Genomic DNA, 18903 nt, shown 5'->3' with positions numbered 1-18903 from the left:
CTCCCTCCTCCCGAGCTAAGAACGCGAGCTCCTATTGGTTGCCGGCAGCGCGACGGCGGTACCGGATGCGGAAGTGCTGTGTAGGCGGAAGCGGCGTTTCCTAGCAGCGGGCGCCGCCATGGCGCCGCGGCGCGGCGGGCCGCTGGGCTACGCGCTGCTGTGCGGGCAGGCGGTGCTGCTGCTCGGTAACCTGCTGCTGCTGCACGGCGCCTCCCGCGGCCTCCCGCACAACGGCAGCGAGCCCGAAGCGCCGGGCCCCGAGCCTCCCGCTGCCACTTGGGCCTACAGCGACCCGCAGGCGCCTCTCGTCCTCTGCACGTACCTGTGAGCGCCGGGCCGGGCCTTGAGGGGAGAGAGAGGGTCCCACGGCGCGGCCTTCACCGCTTCCTCCTCCCCCGCAGCCCCGAGGAGTTCGTGGAGTGCGATGAGCCCGTGGATCACGGAGGGAACGCGACGGCGCAGCAGGAGCTGGGCCACGGCTGCGTGAAGGTGAGGGCCGGGCCGGGCCGGGCAGGGCAGGGGGCGGCGGGGGCTGGTTGTGAGCTGAGGCTGAGCTCGGGGCTCCCCTCCCGCTCCCCAGTTCGGCGGACAGGCACACGGCGATGTGGACCACACGCGGGTGCAGTGCCGGGCATTGGACGGCATCGAGTGCGCCGAGCCGCGGAGCTTCCTGCGGGGCAGCCGGCCCTGCGTCAGGTAGGGGCACTGCGGCACGTCGGGGCCATCCGGGGTGAGCCACAGCCGGGACTGGGCTCAAAGGGCCCCGGGGCAGCGGGGCAGAGGTTGGCTGCCCTTCTAACCCACCCCGTGGCCGCCTGCTGCAGGTACACTGGTCATTACTTCATCACTACTTTGCTCTACTCGTTTTTCCTGGGCTGCTTTGGAGTGGATCGCTTCTGCCTCGGCCACACGGGCACTGCTGTGGGGAAGCTGCTGACTCTGGGGGGGCTCGGGATCTGGTGGTTTGTGGATCTGATCCTCCTCATCACTGGGGGACTGATGCCCAGCGATGGCAGCAACTGGTGCACTGTGTACTGAGCAGAAACAGAGTGGATCCCCAGAGTGGATCCCCAGAGTTCACTGTGGCTTCAGGACTGGAGATGGACTCCTCCTCTTGCTTCAAAACATTAGAACAAACTCCACTTAAGGGCTTCTGCCTTGCACAAATACGGATTTACGAAGCTATAATTTAATCTGCAAAACAATTGTTCTTGTTAATTCTCCTGTACATACGTTGGACACAAAATTGGGTATATATTTTGCTTGTTTTAAACAATCTGATAAGTTTGACAACTCAGGCTTTGCAAACACACGTGGTCAAATGAATAAAGTTTGGAAAGAGCTGACTCCACTTATTCTTGATATTAGTACACTACAGACAGAGTTGCAGGCCTTCAGCCTGTGGTTTTGTGTGGTGGTTTAGCGAACATCTACAGCTGAAACCTAGCTGTTATAGAGGGGAAGTGACAAGCACAAGTTCTAATTATTTGCTTATGCCCATATGCGTTTGCTACACATGAAGCTGAGTGAGATCTAGCAGAGAGTGACTGTATTCCTTCTGAAGAATGTCAGTTTCTTTCAGGCTGGAAAAGCCACAGTGCAGCAAAAAAGAATCAGGATGTAGAAGTAATATTGTCAATATATGAAAGAAATAGGTTTGGGAATCTTTTAGCTGAGGTTTGTGTGATCGTAGCAGCTACTGCACAGGCAAAACTTATACCAGCAGGTACTGTTACTCTTTCCCAATAGCTACTTTAAAAACACATTTGAAAGAAGATGAAGAAAAACTATAGATCAACTGTTTTGCTTTGGAAGTAAAAGAACCTGAGGACTTCAGCCATGGCACAGAGTGCGTGCAGTACTGAAGTGAGCAGAGGCCACAAGCGACTGCATGCACACAAAAGAGGAAGCTCTGCCAGATGCAGTTTGAGAACTTACCAGGTTGAATAAAAACGGGAAAAGGAAGCTACAGCAAAATACAGGCAGCCAGAACCAGACACAAAATCCGTATGTGTAAAAGTCCAGTAAGATCTGACATAAAATATAGCAGATGTATGCTTTCCATTCTCTCGGAGTTCTGCAAATTGAGCTCCTTCCACTTGCTTGCAGTGTCTGTTTCTTCTACTTCTGTCCTCCTGTGGAACTGCAAAAGGTTTCAGTCTGGCAGGGAATTAATTGTGCCTGTTCTAGTTTTGCTTTGTGGTTTATTGCAACAACTCCTCCTCTCTGGGGAATGGGATTTATATCCCATTTAGGTCACAAGTAATCTGAGTTTGGCAGCTTTGAATGGGTCTCAGGGCAGTGGGGTGAAGTGGGGGGAGCCTTCATTATAAAACTACCACTTTCTTCAGCCTAGTGGAACAACAGGGCTTGGAGAGCCCGTGGTGGGAAAAAGAAATTAATTTGTGAGCCAGAAAGAAAAATATAATAATCCTGTGTGTAAAAGCCCATCATCATTAACATCTCCCCGTGTTCTCAGCCCAGCAGCTGCCAGCTCACAGCAGGGACTCGCATTCCTTCTATGTGTGAGGCTGTCATTAAGTACAGTGAGGGGTACCCGGGGCACTGCTGATACCCTTCATTGTGCCCTTGTACTCAGCAAAGCAGAATTCAATGGAGCTTCCCTGGCTGCAGGGATTCAGCACATCCAGGCCAGGATCTGAACTTCTTTGCTCTGCAGTTCCCACATAAAATTGCCTCTCTAGGATTTGAATAATATTATGTGATAGTTACTCTTAATTTTTTTTAATTGCTCTGAAATTAAAAGGGCTTCTGAGCATTTGGAAAAAAAGGCTCACTTATTATCTTCACTTAATAACAAACAGATACAGAGATTTACATTTGTTAGCTGCTACAGAGAGTTACATCGCATGAGGAGTTAGATTACACGAGCTTTAGGTCTGACTTTATTCTCACATCAAGTGAGCTTCCCTGCTTTTAACTCCCATTGTGAGCGGGGCTAATAGAAAACATTTCAAAGCAAATTTGGGTGGAGGAGTTCTCTCCTTGTCTGGCACCATAAACGAAGGAGTAAATTTACTTCCTGGCTGTGTCTGCCCGGTGCGCTGCTGTGGCTGAGTGCCGCACGGCCGCATGCAAAGAGCGGAGGCGCCCACGAAGCAGCAGCTGCTTCTTACAGCGCTGCTCTCACAGCCCGACCGGGTTGTTATGGGGCAACGCTCACCCCGTGGATCCCACTGACCCTGAGCTCAGCGCTCTGCGGTCTCACAGCCTCCAGGGCACTGTCTGGCACTCGGTCTAACGCTGCCGATAGCATCTGTCTGAGCGCAGCCCACGTCCCACCAAGCTCTTTGCACCTCCAAAATGAAACCCTCCACGCCTCCGAAGTGCGGGGGAATTGGTGGTTGAAGGAGGGGCTGCCTGCAGGGCTCCCTTTGCAGCGTTCAGAAAGCAAAGGCATCAGGAGAAGGCATCGGGAGAACACATCAGGTGCATGTGCCTGCTGTGTGCCAACAAACTGCCCCCAAATGCCTTCACTTCCTTCCACCGTTCCTCTTATCAAGCACAGCACAGAGAGCCTGGAAAAGCACTTGGGGTTTCCTTCTTTATTTACAAAGGGGCAAAAAAGAGAGTTCCATCTGCAGCCAAAACCCACCCGCAGGCTGAGGGACCCCCTGGCCCTAAGAGCACTTGGAGCACAGCTGGGAACCATTGTCATATAAAGGAACAAACCCACTCTCACATCACTCCCCATATAAAAACACCCCACCCCCCCCCCAGAGCCTGCACACATCTCCCACCAATGCATCATTGCTGTCCCAGAGATGAGGAGGGTGGGAATGGGAGAAGAGAGAGTGTTGCAACAAGCACTGCAGCCACAGGTAGTTAGTTACCTTCCTGGATAATTAACATTAATTGTGCAACGAGCTTCTTCTCCACCATCCCAGGCCTGAGGAAACTTTGCCAAGCAACACGGCTTGGTGCTGCGTTTGAAGCCTTGCACAAAGGAGCCATCATTTAATGGGTTCCCAAAATGAGGTCAGAGCGCCAACATCACCCCAGTGCTGTGAGTGACAGCCCAAAACCTCCAGGGAACAGAACACCAAACCAGCAAGCAGAGGTCAGGCTGAAGGCAAAAACAAAGGAAAAAGGCCAAAAGTAACAGCGTAATCGAGGCTTCTACGATTGAATAACAAATATTAACATCCTCCCAGTACTATTTGCATTGCTTTCCACTCGTTTTCATTGTGTTCTCCACTGCACAAAGCTGCTCTTGCCCCCTGGTCTCTGGGGGGGGCCTATGCACCATCTCTCACTGTACAAAGTATACCTGCAGCTGCTTCTCCATAGATCACAACATGGGAAAGCAAAGTAATGCCATCTGACAACGCACTGCTGTGTTAGGCTGACTTTGCAAAGCAAAGAAGACATAATTACCAGAAGGAAAAAGGAGAACAACAACAAAAAAGATAACTACACAAAGCAAAGGGACACTTTGCTAACTGCAGAGCGCTCCAGCACCGCTGGGATTGCAGTGCAGCCCCACTCCTGCTGCCCTGATCCTTCAATGCAATGCACATTTGGGCAGCTCAGCTCCAGCACTGCTATGGTGCACTGGGAAGGAAAGCAGAGCCCCTGAGTGCACCCAGCTCTGCTTGCAGCACCCATGGCATCCCACATGTGCTGTTGGGGTGAAGGCATCAAACAATCGCTCCCTGGGGAAGACTTGCATTTTCCATGTGCTGTGTGTCACACCTCCCACAGGAGGATATTTGCTTATGGAAATGACCGGCTCACACTGCTAAGAAAGGTTCTTCTCATTTTCATTCTGAGTCAGTACGGGGTGGTTGGACGAGTCTCCCAGGGTTCATCTACATGCTCAGCTTTTGTTGCTTTGTGCTCACAGCGTTTCACTCAGACAGGTATTTTGGTGCATAACAAACCCCAGAACAACCTGAGAACACCTCAGCTCCGGTCACCACTGTCCCCCCAGGAGCAGCACACCTGGCTGGGGTGTAACAATGGCTATAGGTATGAAAGGAGGCAGGTAGATACCACTGGGTGTGCTGGTACCCCATCAGTCGGGCAACGCATGGATCTGATCTCCAAGAAACATCATCCACACTGCAGGCTGCAGCGCAGCTCCTGCTCCGTGCTGGGGAAGACTGAGTGGCACAGAAAGGAGATGAGAGGGAAAAGGCCACCTCACCCCTCTCGTGCTTCCAAGCCTTCCTGCACTGTCTTCCATGTTTGGTACTTGGGGAGAAATAATGCCACACACCCACACGGGGGGCAGACTGTGGGGCAGAGGCACCATCAGACGTCAGAGGTCCGGATGCTGTCGTCATCCAGGTCGAAAGGGAACACTTTCTCCTTGGGGTGCTGTGGCTCTGAGCGGTGCCGTAGGCGCTGACCTGGCACAGGAGCTCCATCGCGCTCCGTCAGCGCCGTCACAAACACTGCATCCCTGCTGGGCACCTCGGGCTGCCTCCTGCTGTGTGGCACCGGTGTCCAGGGCTGCCAGGAGGTGGCAGGAGCCTTGCAAGGTGCTCTCCTCTCCTGTGGCTGTGATGGCACCGAGCTGCACCCAGGCTTGGTCATGGAGCAGGAGCGCATGAAGGAGATCTCCTGCAGGGAGCGAATGTTGGTTGATTTATTTTTGCTTCAAGAGCCACCTGAATAGCCTTGGGACCACAGCCAGGGCCACGGCTGCATGCTTTGCAGCTCATAAGTTGGCAGATAACATGCCAATAATATGCCAAACAGGACACAGATGGATATGACCTACCCTCGGGCGCGTCTTCAGGGCCTGCACTGCCCCTGTGATAGCACGGATCCAGCTGTGCATGTCCTCCGGGCTGTCTGCCTGTGGGATGGGAGGAGCGATGCCCAGAGCTCACCCTGCTCCAATGCAGGAGGCTCCACCAGGAATGACTCCAGCAGAGCCCTGTGCCCACTGCCACCCTACCCCATACCTGGATGTAGAAGGTCCTGGAGCTTGTGATGATCTCAAAGAGGTTATCCCGCATCAGGAGGTCACTGAAACAGTGAGAAAGGGCCACTGGTACCCTGATGCCATGGTGGGTAGCAAAAGGCCATGTATGCTCTTATAACTGGAGATTATGGGGGCACATTCATGGTCTGGTCTCATCAGGAGAGATGGATGAATCTACGTTAATATATTCTACTTGTACTTCAGCTAACAAGGTTTGTTTTCTCACTGTAACTCTTCCAGTTTGATTTAATCATCATCCGCTGAACAAATGATTCCTAAGATTCTATGCAGCCACCTGTGATGGTGCAGGGAATACGCCTGTGCGTGGCTCCCAGATGCCTCAGGAACACCTCTGCTCTGCTGCCACACTGTGCTATGCACTGAGCAGCTCTGTGCTCATTGGGAGATAAGCACCGTGTGAGCACACCCTGCACACAGATGGCTATCAGTGGGGTGGAGAGCAGCTGCAATATCCTGCGTCCCAGCACCCCCGCCTTCACCTGGGGACTGATGGAACATGGGTTTCTTCAAAGCAAAACACAACCAAGGTGTCTGCAGGGCGTCAGGGAAAGCAAGGAGTGATGCCTGGCATATGAGGATAACACCAGAGAGCTGCAGATGGGATCCATGCAGCCTCCATGCATCAGCTGGAGTGTTTCCAAAGGGGAAAGTCAAGATTTGAAGGGGATTTGGGATGGGGCTGGCAGCCAGACCCCCACTCCCCACTGTGGCCCCATGGAAGCCTTACCCAGACTTGACCAGGCACTCGTGGGTCTTGCATATGTCCTTCAGTAGGATGGAACGAAGCGGCTCTTTGTCCTGCGGGATGAGATGGGCTGCATTGGGACCACCATCCCATCGGGACACAGCAGTCCCAAGTGCTCAGCTCCAGCATGGCTGGCTGCAGGCAGGACAGGGGCTTCTCACCTGCTCACATTTGTAGTAACTGATGGAGAACTCATCTAGTACAAAGTAGCGGCGCTTCCAGCTCTTCCTCTGGAAAACAGAAGGGAACACTCAGTGTTGGGCTCCACACTATCTCCACACCAGGGGTGCCCTGGAGGCACCCAGAGCATCCCCAACCATCCAGCACTCACCACGTTGCCTTGCTTCACACAGAAGCCACTCTTGATGGCAGGCGGTCCAGCATGCGGCTTGGTGGCTGATGTGGGGATGTAACTCTGTGAGCGGCGCAGCAGCGGGTGTGCAGTCAGGTCGCTGCTCTCTGCTCCATCCCCACCGTTCTGCAAATAGAAGCATGATGGTTACAGGGGAGAGCAAGCCAAAGCATGCCCTGGGCACAGCACTGAATGCAAAGGTCTCATTGCTGCTCCCAGGCACAAACACCTTAACCTTCCAGTCCCACTCCATGCTCTTATGGCCAAGCTGCTACTCCCCTGTGGGAAACCGGATGCTTGTAGCCCAGGTAGGAACACCATGATGTCCCCACCCAGCACAGATTATAGCTGAGCTCAAACATTGGTGCTCAACTCCTTCCAGCCCCTTCCTCCTGCTCTCAGTCTGAGGTTTGCACATTGCCATAGCAGCCACTGCTGGCTCACACCCGCACCACCCTTATATGGCACCATGTGGTTAAACCAGCGACCGCCCTGCGTTCACACTGATCCTTCCAGCACCTTCAAGACAGTGCTTTGGTTTTCCCAGGTCAAGGACCAGCAGCAGTTCAGCCACCTCAGGCTGCAGCGGGCAGCATGAGGTGCTTGGTGGATCAGTGCAAACCCCCATTGAGCAGCTCCCCGTGCCCCAAACCACTTCCCTGCGCACCAAACCACCTCCTTGTGCACGTTAGGCACATCTGCAGCACCACCCCAGGAGCTGAGTGGGTGATGCTGCTGTGTGCTGGGGGAGGCGGGTGCAGGGCTCCCCAATGCAGCCACTGAACTGTGCAGGGATGGCTCCAGGAAAGCATGAGCGTACCCAGGAAGTGGCAATGGGAGTAGCAGCCATCTCCCCCCAGGGTAGACAGCATGCACTGAAAATAGCCCAGCAGCTGATGTACTGCCTCTAAAAACATCTCTGCAAAAAAAAAAAAAAAGGGGACAAAAAAAGCCAGGAAAGGGCTGAGGATACAGGGATCTTGGTGGGAAGAGTGGCTGTCACCCCCCAGCACAAGCGGTGGAGGTCTGGAAGGAGGCAGTGCCACAGGGTGGGCAGGGAGAAGAGGGCACCCTCCTCCTCACACCGCCACATCTCATCACTCCTCAGTGTGAGACACAGCAGAGATGCTCGAGGTGCTGAGAGCAGCTATTTATATACCCTGAGTGGGAAGGCATTGCAGGCACAGCGCTGCTTTCCAGAACCAAAAGTGCAAAGCAGCCTCCAGCAGCACGGCCAGGAACAGCCTCCCCCAGAGCTTTGTGCTGTCCCAGGCAGGCACACACCAAGCACTCCTGGGCTGCTCCTCTTCCTCCCACACCTTCCCAGCTGGACACCAGCTGAAGCACACCAGTACCCCATCCTTGGGGACACCGTCATGGGATACCCCAGCAGTGCAGCAGCACCCACAGCTCACCTGGCTGATGGAGATGGGGGTGTGCACCACCACCCCACCTATGATTTCAGTCTTGTAGGCCACCGGGGGCTTCCTGTCCTGTGCCTGCAGCACCGCAGGGGGCTTTGCGACCTCAGTGGTGGGGGGTGCAGCACCACCCTTAGGGACCTGTGAGAGGAGGGAAGGGAGTGATAGCCACAGACCCACGGGCACCTCCACGTTGGTGCTCCCAGCCAAAATGGGGCCACGGCCCTTTAAAAAACATCAATGGGGCCGACAGCCCAATTAGGGAAGGTGTGGCCCCAACCCTGGTGGTTCACAGGAGGCACCCAGATGAGAGGTGGTGAATAATTCAGCATCACCCCACAGGAGTCTGCGATCAGCCCAGTGCATTTGTGGGACAATCGCTCCTTTAATTGTCCCCGCTCTACTTCCAGCCAAGGCTTAATGATGAGCGCTCATCTGCCTAATGAGGCCGGGCTTCAGCAAGTCCGTGGGGATGCAGCACATGGATGGGCACTTCTGCTGCCATGATGCCATGCACTGAGCACCAGCACACTGGGCACACTGCACCTGCACTGCAAGCAGCCCCTTGCCCAGCACCCACCTGCCCTAGCTCATCTCTGCACAGCTGTGCCGGGGAGCTGCAGGAAGCAGTTTCACAATGCACACATGGGGATATTGCATGTAGGCATCAGGCAGCAGCTGCAGCTCCTGTCAGCCTCCATTGCATGGCACAGTGCAACGGTGTGGCAGGAATGAGCTCCCCGTGCTGAACAGAGCAGAACAGAACTCAGCTGCCTCTGTCACCATCACAGCAACCATCGTGAGCCGTGCGCTCTGCACCACATGCATGCACAGTGCAGAAACACAGGAACCGAGTGGTGCACACAGAGCAGAAGTCTCTGACAGAAGAGGAAGCTGAGCCTGGCACCGGGAGCAGCACCCAAACCGCTGCCCCTGCTCCTGTCCCAGCACAGCCTGCACTGGGCTGGAAGGACACGGGGGTGCCCTGGGTACACAGCACCCAAATGCTCCTTGCACATGGCTGCTGCTGATGGAGTGCTGCACACAGAGCACAGATGGTGCTTTGTGCTGCACATCCATCCCTCATCGCCCACAGCTCCAGGCTGCAGACACCACCGGCTGCTGGGTCAGCGCTCATCACTTCACGGCTGCATGAACAGCACAGAAAATGAGAGGAGACTGTGGGCAAAGCCCTGGAATCCAGGCACAGCCTGCCCTGCATGGCCCTGCAACAGCACAATGCACAGCATTCCAGGAAGGATGGCAACTCAGCACAGCACAGAAGCACGAGAAAGGAGCCCTGTGACCCACCGTGATCTTGCTGGCACGGTTGAGAGCCTCCACCCAGTCCTGCAGGTCCTTCTGGTCGCTGGCTTGCAGGAAATAGCGCTGGGACAGAGCATTGATCACTGCCAGGGAAAGGGCTGAGAGTCAGGAACCCCCTCCATGTGTATTGGGACGCTCCGACCACAACTCCCGCATCTCCCCACTCACCAAAGCAGAACGGAGTTTTGGGTTTCTGTTTCGGGGTGGCAATGCTGACCTGCAGAGCAAATTAAAGGGAAAGGATCAGCACCAATGCTGTGGATATACTGAGAAGCTTTCAAGGTCCTGGACGTTCAGGTTTCTGCCAGACTAATGCAGTCACTCTTGTCAGCAATTAAGGAAATTGAAGGAAAATAGCAGCGGTTTCTCCCTGAAGTGGAGGAATCATTTATATAAGAATCACATCCCCCAGGGCTCCAAGCACAGTACTCATGGGGTATTATACTGACAGACTTCCTCCTTCCCAGCCAGTCCGTAATGCTTCACGTATGTGTTCTCCAGCAAAGCCCTATTTTTTGGCACACACAGAAATGGGACTCAGAGCCCCCGGCACAAACTCAGCCCAACACTTTGTGCCCAAACTTTGTCCTACAGCAATTTCCACTCCGACTACCGTGTCTATAATTTAGACATGCGGCTCCTTCCTCCATTGGAAGGCTCATCCCCACAGCATTGCTTCATCTGGGCTTAATTTATATATAATGACTCAGCAGAACAGAGGGATCTGCTCCCTTCCCTCCCAGCTCTCTGCCCCAGCCCACAGCATGCTCACATCATGCAGTCCCAGCTGCACAGTGGCTGTCACTTCGTGCACCATTTCTGCACAAAGAGAATGATGCCCAGGCAGGGCAATGGGACAGAGCAGGGCAGCACAGAGCAGCTGTGCTCCCTCCAGGCCTTACCTTGGAGATGTAGGTGAGCTGCAGAGAGCCAACGGCACCCGCTCCCATCGCCAGGTTCTGCAAAGCACACAATGGAAGGGAGGTGAGGGCAGAAAGCAGAGGAGACCCAGGGTCAACATTGCTGCTGTGGGCTCAGGGTGCAGCCAAACACATGCAAATGATAACTCTGCTTTATTTGCTTTGGATGCAACTGTAAAGAGATGCAGAGTTCAGGACTGCTGGTGACCGGGCTGCTAACAGATACAATCCCACTGCTCTGCTGCTTCCTTGGAAAGCCCAGCGGAGTAACCAGGGCTACTTGGAGGGGATGAATTGCTTCCAGATGTGGCCATGCTCAGCACCACTATGTGGCTTTACCCCAAGCAAGCAAAGCCCAACACGTCCCCACAGACCTCACCAGGCTTTGGAAGGGGCTGCAGCAGTGGAAAATTCAACCCCAAGCTTGGAAAACAAAATGAGCCCAAGCTATAGATGGGGTGAAAAGCCCTACCCACGTGCTTCATGCAGAAGTATTCCCACCCATTAAACCACAGTGGAATGGGCACAAGCGTGACACCGTGCTGTCCTGGTTATGCCATACATCCCACATCCCATGGATAGCTCAGCCTCAAGGGGATCTGGGGGGGGGAGCAGCCCTTAGCCCTACCTGCGGGTTGTCCATATACCACAGCAGGCAGTTGGCCTGAGTGTCCAGGATGAAGTAGCGCCGCAGGAATTTGCCACAGGTCTCATTTTCCTCAATGTCCAGGAACCCGCAGATACGGTTCTGTCGGTCCAAGTACGGCATGCCGGGCTCCTTCTGGCATCACCCTGCAGGAGGGATGGGCAGGAACAGTGAGTGCTGTGCTGCTAAATGCAGCCCCCAACTTCTGCTGCCTCTCCTGGGTCTCCACAGCACACGGCTGAACGCAGCAAGAGCAGAATGAAACTGCTCCCTCTGCACATTCGTGCTTTGGGGAAGCTGCCAGGCAAACACAGAAGTCATCCAGCGTGCTTCTGTGATGAGAAGGGAGAGCAGGGTGAGTGCATCACCAAAGTAAAGCTTCCCAGCCCATCTGCACCGCTCCAAGAACTCCGGCACTGCAGCCAGCAGGGATGGACTGTGCTGAGTGACAGCCCCACAGCCCAGTGCTGCCCCATAGGACAACAGAACAGCTGCAAGGGGCTGGAATGGGAAGCGTGAGGACCCTGGGGACCCGCTGACCAAAAGCAGCACTAGGGGCTACAGAGAGCCTGAGTACACTCCCAGGAAATGTCCAACAATGTGCAGCTCCAGCAGGAAGTGTGAGCTGTGCAATGCAGAGTCAGCAGGGACAGCTATGGGCAGTGCCCTATGGTGCTATAAGCACCAGCATCCCCATGGAGCAGAGCAAAGCCCCACTGCCAGGCAGGAGCTGTGGGCACCGCTCAGCCCAGCAGAGCCCCATGGTTGAGGGACAGAAGGTGGAGGCCACGGTGATGAACGACGCAGGTTGGGGTTGGTGTGGTTTGGACAGCAGGAGGGAAGGTGACTCGTGCAGGTGCCAGAAGGAGGCCACACAAACAAAATATCTCATGCAGAAAAGGAGGAAATGCTATTTTTGAGCCCAATAGCTGCAGTGGAGTGGCAAGAGTTGTGCAAGAGCTGCGGTGCAGCTGCGTAGCAGAGGTGGGAGTAAAGGTGACAACCTGTCCTCAGGCCTCAGAGCCCCACGTCAGTGCACCACAGATGGGTATCACAGCTCTGCTGGGGGAAACGGTGCTGCTTCAGTAGGAAGGGCTGCTTCAAACCAGCACATCTGTCCTGACACAAAGGGCATGTGGGCGCTTCACACTTCACTGCTTTTTTGTGGCTTTATTTTTGTGGGGTCGGGGAGTACACATGAAACAGATTCCCAAGTGACTTCTGCAGCACCCAAACGATCAGACAGAGCTTCCTTAATCACCTTCTGCAGCAAGCAAAAAAACAGAGATTTCCTCCTACAGAATGGAAGGGACTGGGCTCTCCTATGGCTTTTGGGGTTGGTTTGGGGATGATTACCCAGCTCCACACACTGCAGCTCCTCACCTCACCCCTTTGCCATCCCGCTTTAACAGAGCATACAAACAGCTCAGCTCTTCCATGAGCTGACCTCGAGTTGCACCTGGATATGCAAAACCCATCGAGCAGAGGAGATAACGATCGCTCCGAAGTGCCTTCGGGACAGCGCTGGATTCCGGCTTTGAAAGCAGGAGCCGTCCCCGCCCTCACTAGGAGCCCACCGCTCCCAGCCCTCAGCCCTCCACCACCCCCTGCTCACAGCCACCCCAATTTCACTTTTACATAGGAAAATGATGAAAGCAGCAACTCCGGCTCTGTCAGCCTGCGGGCATCTGGTTCTGCTGCTCAGGAAGAGGCTCACTTTACACTTAAACGTTTACTATTTACACAGCACTTTGTAAATCCAGAGTCTTAAATATCTTTCCACGTTTGCTATAGGAAGGCCACAAGACTAAATCTGGAGGGTGAAGAATAAAAGGGACTGAACACACGAAGGACCACGCAGAAAATCAGCATCCATGAGGACGTGTAACCCCCCCTGCATGGTATCCGATGGCTCCAGGACCTCATGCCTTTGCAGGAAGCATCCCTGAGACACTGGCACTGTGCTGGGCCCCCTCCTGTTCTGCTGCCAGTGTTAATGAGCAGCCACAGTCACTGTGCTGCGGGGACCCCCAGCAGCCCTGCACTCTGCAGCGTTGGCTGCATGCAGACCCTCAGCACCACTCCCTGCAGCGCAGCCCATCGCGTCTGAATCACAGCATCCCCCCCTCGCTCCAGACGCGTCTTTGCTGTCCCGGTGCCACCCGGGACACGGGACGCTGTATGTCACGAGGGCCCCACGCGGCGCCCGCAGCGGTGACAGCGTTACTTCCTCCTACCTGGAGCAGAGCTCTCGCCCTACCAACACCTCTTTGGCAGCTGACACGGCGCAGACAGTACAGGAAGAGCCCAGCAACTCCTGCTAGGTGCAGGCATGTGCCTTAACGAAGCAATTAACCAGCTGCAAGCAGGCTGGGGTACGAGGATACGCAGATACAAAGCAACGAGGATATACTTCATCCCCATACCGAAAAACTCTGTCGGGAGAACTCACTCCCAACAGCAGCAGAGCGCAAATCCTCGCTGCGCTTTTGCTCCCAGTTCCGCCCAGCGCAGCCCGACCCGTAGCGCCCCAAACTCCGCGCTGCCTCCATCCCACCCCTCGCTACAAACACTGACGTGCACCACCGCCTCAAAGCCCAGCGCGATGGGCACCGTTCGATGGGTACCGCTGCTCCCAACTGCTGCGAGGGGATTGCACGCCGCGCAGAGCCCGCAACGCAGCGCTGAGGGAGCGGAGGAAGGACGGGGACCCCCCCGCTCCGCTCGTGGGGTAGGAGCCCTGCGGACAAAGCGTGACCCTCCGCCCCGCACTCACCCCGCACCGCCGCTGTGCTGTCGGCCCCACGCATGGCCGGGCTGGGGCTGCGCACACACCGAGCGGAGCCGTGCAGAGCCGCGGAGGAGGGCCGGGCGAGGAGGGGGTGTGACCGCGGCTCCGTCGTCTCTTTTTTTCCGGGTTAATTACGTCTCCCATTAGCAAAGCCGGCCCCGGATGTGAGTGCGGGGACTCGGGCGCCCGGGGGTGCGGGTGAGATGGGGGACGGCAGCTCCTCCGCACCTGCGGCGGTGCCCGGGGTCGGACCTGGGGCTCCGAGCGCACGGAAAGGCTGGATGTAACTCAGCCGCCTCCACCTCCCCGGGCTCTCCCGAAGCTGCCCCGGCCGCTGTACAGAGGAGCGAGGGGGTTCGGTGCGAGAGAAGCCGGCAGGTGCACGGCGTGGTCTTGTTTGACAATCAGCCCCAAATCATCCGGCACACCGTCACTGCTTTACCGACCCATTCTCATGGGAAGATGCTGCTGCTATGAGTAAATACAAGAATGGAGGAAAGCGTGCATCTCAGGTGGTGAATTTCCCAAACTCCTGCATCAGGTCCGGGCTGCTCGTTATTTCTCATTAGATCCAGGTCCTGTCAGCCCAGAGAGGCAACTTTGGGAGTGCTCACACGTTTTCTCAGCAGTCTGGGGGCACACCCAGATTCTGCTTTGTATACACGGAGGGGAGAGGCTCAGCACTGCTCCCCTATAGATGTGGGGTGCATCAGAGTCAGGAATTAGCACAAACTCAGCACCAAAGGGAGGGTCTGTGGAGGTCCATAGGGTACAGCCAGCCCTGTTCTGGGCGTCGGGTGGGGGGAAGGGGTTGCATTCTCATATTCTAAGGCAAGATTAGTCTGAGGATGCAGTACGAGGCATTAGATTCCCACCTCCCCATGTACTTATACACTTTAGGGTTTATTTTCTGAAGTGTTGGTAAGTAAACTCATTGCCTCACCCCAAGCATTTCCTATGGCCAGGGTCACTTTTAGAACAAAGGGTTCCCCCCCCTTCCCCCTCCACGTTACAGAAGATTGCCCAAATGCTGTTACTTAAACCATGCGTGTTCAGTTCTGTGTGGCTGCCTCAGGAGAGGGTTGAAACAACAGCATCAAAGCACAGTGCTGCCTGAAACCTGTGGCTGCAGCACAGAGCCCAGAGGTGCTGGACTTTAAGCACAGCCTTGGGCAGAGATGAGCTGCTCAGCTCGAATTCCAGCTCCTGCAATGCACAGATCATAAGAGCTGCAGGTCAGGGCATCAGGGCTCCAGTTGCAGGCAGGTTGCATGCAGGAAGTCCTGCTTTCTCTGACCAGAGCTATGTTTGGCCCCAAAGCACTTTCTCCCCACATGTCGAAACCGACCATGGTGCAGTGCATGGGGTGCATTGCTCACACAGGCAGTGGTGCTCCCCTGGTGCTTTAAGGAGCTGTTTCTTCAAATATCCTCACACTGAGCTCTGCCAGGGCTGTTTTCCCACCCCATCTCCAAAGCCCAGCATCCAGCGATCACGTGCACCACACAGCTCCCCTCCCTGTTGCTACATGGGGCTTCTCTTGTGCTCCCCGATGGGGAGGGTCCATCCACCCGCCCTGCTGGGAGCTGCAGCCCCGAATGCATCACTCATTACATCAGGAGCAAAGAACTGTGACCTCCCTGCACATCTGCTGTCGGCATGGCCGTGGTTACAGCCTGGAACACCCAGATGGCCTTTTGCCATTCCTACTCACGGGATGGGGATGGCATTTCTCCCCATCCTTGCCTGCCAACAACTGCATCTCCCCCATCCCTGCCTGCTCCACAAGGACTAAACTGTTCCATAGGGTATTTTTGTACAGGGGCACCTCTTGTCGACCTTGTGACTCATGGCAGGGCCTGGATCTGAGGCAGCTCAGTTTTCTATGGGCACAGTCACATGGCAGTTGGTCACACCAAGGCTCTTCCTTTATTTAGAGCTCTTGACAATTTTCACTGCTGCAGCCTGCCTGGGGGTACAAGCAATGCCCTGACCTTGCATGAGACCCCCAATAGCATCAGGGCCTGGAGGTCCCATCATCCCCCATCCCTTTGTATGTAGGAAGGAGGGGAACCCACAGGCACTGAGCACCTGGCGAGCCACAGCCCAGCAATCACCCCACAGCCAGAGTGCATCCTTCTGCAAGCACTGACCCACATGGGACCCAACATTCCTGCTCTCCATAACATCCAACCCTGCAAAACTCACCCAGTCACCCTGGCAACATTAAGTTCCACAGCTGAATCTGCATACAGCAAATTATTTCTTCTGTTTGAACTTGCCCTTTTTTTTTGTTTCAGTACCCGTTCCCTTTTTTTTCTTGTGCTCTCACTGAGAGGAACTCCCAGCACACAGCAGTGCTCCCAGTCAGCACTTTGCTGTCTCACCCTGCACACACTTCTTGTAGTTGGGTTCTCATTGCCCTCTCTGTGCTCCCAGCTGTCTCACCTGCAACTGTCCCTACATCACAGCAGCCTGGAGGGGGGTCAGGCTGCAGAAGGAGCACTCCTGATAGCCACAACCTGGCAGGTCCTTACAGCAGCACCTGTGGGACACACCTACTCATTAGGGGTTCAAAGTGAAAGCGTGGTGGAAAGAGGAAAAGCGAGATCTCTTGGAGGTGGTGGTGACAGCCAGAGTGTGGGTTAGTCAGCAGAGGGATGTTTAATCTCCCTGAGAGTGGCTCACCAACCTGCATCCCAGGGTCAGGATGGGGACAGGGATGGGGACAGGTGCTGCCAGGGGTACCCCAAGTTGGAGACCATATTTCAGCTGATATCCAGCACATCTATGGTCTGTCTATGGGACAGAATTGTAAGCAGCCCCAGCCCAGCCCTAAGGTGTGGGGTCATGGCAAAGTGCTGGGAGTGAGGCCAGGGCTGCCATGCACTGCACTGATGCAGCCTTCCCACAGCAGCCACGCTTCAATGAGCACACATTCAAATCAGAGCCCTAGGAAGCACCATTGCTTTGGCCGGATCCATTCTCTCTCTGATTGATGGCTTTCCTGTAAATAAAAAGCAGTGGCCAGGAATGTGGCTTTCAGCTGAAGCCTTTATTTGGGCAACATTACGTGCCATGCTCCTGCTGAGCGATGCCTACACTACTGCACTGAGATGCTATGCCGAGCCACCCCCATGGCCGTGCCACCCCCTGGCCATGCTGTGCCCATCATGGCACACCCAGCAGCAGCGTCCCCACCAGCCCCACAGCCAGCAGACAGGACAGATGTGGCATCGTGGCTACCCCGGAGCTGCGTGAGCCCCGTGGCCCATTGCAGTCATCACTGAAGCAGCAGTGCAGGGTGGCCCCCCCGGAGCCGCGCCGTGCCTGGTCACAGAAGGACTTGTAGGAGCAGGACTTGATGATGCTGTCTGCAAGGGAAGGCACAACACACAGGGTTAGGTGCTGCCGTGCAGCAGGAGCACATCCCTCCAGCACACAGCTGAGCTGCAGTAGGATGTGGTGGCAGCTTTGCAGCCCTGGCACGGACTTACTGGGTGCAGTGATGGTGGAGCAGGCGTCTGCGTACTGAGGGCAGCTGTGCGAGCCCTGCTTGTTGCAGTCGTTCTCGTTGGATGCGACGCATTTGTGGCATTTCAGTGCTGCACCTGCACAAGGGGAGGCAGTGCTGAGCCCTCTGTGTGCTGTGTGCACCGCGTGGGTGCAGCCCTCTCCCAGGTACAGCAGCGAAAAACCTTCAGCCTCCGTCCTTTTTTGTGCCAGAGCAATGAGCGCCTGTGCAGGTGGGGTTTAGTGCACGCGTGTGCCATGCAGGCAGCTTCCCCCGTGCGTTGCACTGCACAGAACTGCACCCATTGGCACTGCACTGCAGAGGGGTGATGGATGCGTGTGTCACAGCAGTGCCCCGTCCCCCTTATAGGAGCTCACATATAGAGCCCCCCTATAAGGGCTCTATGCAGGTGGAGGAGCCCCGACCCTGCGCAGCTGCGGAGATCCCACTCAGCTCAGGAGCTGCCTGAGCAAATCTGAAAGCACCGTGATAATGAGAGCCCTGAAATAACAGCGCTGCTTTGAATACGTGCAGACGGAGCACCTCCGAAAAGCCCCGCTCTCACCCCATCAGGAGGAACGCTTGGTTGTTACAGAGGTGGTTGAATTAATGCTTAACGTCGGGAGGAAAACGTCCACCCTCTTTGCTGGACGAGCAGAGCCCTCTCGCGGCACTTTCTCCTCTCTTGGAAAGGAAAAAATCCCCACGCGTGATGGGAACGGACTCACACCGAGCACGGGGTGCGTAGCGGTACCTCTCACTTCTCTGCTCTGCCCGCTACAAACGCGGCTGCATTTCATCATCCCCTCGGTGCGAAGATCCCAACATCAGCGTGAGATGAGTGCAGCCCCGGCCTCCCCCCGCAGCTCAGCGCCCCTGCACCGCGCACCCATTGCCTGTCCTCAGTCCTACACCGGAGCAGGGACTGTTCCCTTCCATGGCAGCCTCAGTCACTTACCATCCAACGCCAGGGAGGTGACGATGGTCAGAGCCAGGAGGGTCTTCAGGGGCGACATTGTCAGCAGTGCTCGCCCGTGGCACATAGCCTCTCTTTTGTCCCGAGGTTTTATGGTAATCTGCTTGGGCGATTGGATCTATGGGCTGAGGATAACGCACTTAGCAGCCCGTCCTAATGCCACCTGAGCTGGGAGGGGACGCAGCTCCAAGGGCAGGAGCTGCCCAGGGGCACGGCAATGGGCACAGCACAGCCC

At 55.6% G+C, this 18903-nt stretch overlaps 3 protein-coding genes across 3 annotated transcripts; 1 reads left to right on the top strand and 2 right to left on the bottom strand.

Annotated features, from left to right (window-relative positions):
• Positions 1 to 84: 84 nt before the first annotated feature.
• On the top strand, positions 85 to 1346 carry TM2D2 (TM2 domain containing 2). The gene is made up of 4 exons (XM_015883171.3): positions 85 to 324; positions 402 to 489; positions 581 to 696; positions 825 to 1346. Exons 1-4 carry the CDS (start codon positions 119 to 121, stop codon positions 1036 to 1038), a joined length of 624 nt encoding a protein of 207 aa, XP_015738657.1. The 5' UTR covers positions 85 to 118; the 3' UTR covers positions 1039 to 1346.
• Positions 1347 to 3551: 2205 nt separating this feature from the next.
• On the bottom strand, positions 3552 to 14296 carry PLEKHA2 (pleckstrin homology domain containing A2). The gene is made up of 12 exons (XM_015883169.3): positions 14164 to 14296; positions 11370 to 11533; positions 10724 to 10780; positions 9990 to 10038; positions 9807 to 9904; positions 8490 to 8636; positions 7054 to 7200; positions 6884 to 6952; positions 6705 to 6775; positions 5937 to 6000; positions 5750 to 5827; positions 3552 to 5589 (listed from the first exon to the last, which is right to left on the bottom strand). Exons 2-12 carry the CDS (start codon positions 11508 to 11510, stop codon positions 5278 to 5280), a joined length of 1233 nt encoding a protein of 410 aa, XP_015738655.2. The 5' UTR covers positions 11511 to 11533; positions 14164 to 14296; the 3' UTR covers positions 3552 to 5277.
• A 2918-nt stretch (positions 14297 to 17214) lies between these two features.
• Positions 17215 to 18865, bottom strand: LOC146759139 (uncharacterized). Its single transcript, XM_085510539.1, has 3 exons — positions 18651 to 18865; positions 17676 to 17789; positions 17215 to 17552 (listed from the first exon to the last, which is right to left on the bottom strand). The coding sequence occupies exons 1-3, from the start codon at positions 18733 to 18735 to the stop codon at positions 17350 to 17352; spliced, it is 402 nt and encodes a 133-aa protein (XP_085366665.1). The 5' UTR covers positions 18736 to 18865; the 3' UTR covers positions 17215 to 17349.
• Positions 18866 to 18903: the final 38 nt, after the last annotated feature.

This window comes from Coturnix japonica, chromosome 10 (genome assembly GCF_054131305.1).
Source record: "Coturnix japonica strain WE chromosome 10, WE-NBRP24, whole genome shotgun sequence".
NCBI lineage: Eukaryota > Metazoa > Chordata > Aves > Galliformes > Phasianidae > Coturnix > Coturnix japonica.
Note: the sequence above shows the minus strand (reverse complement) of the source record. Positions and strands in the feature narration are given on the sequence as shown.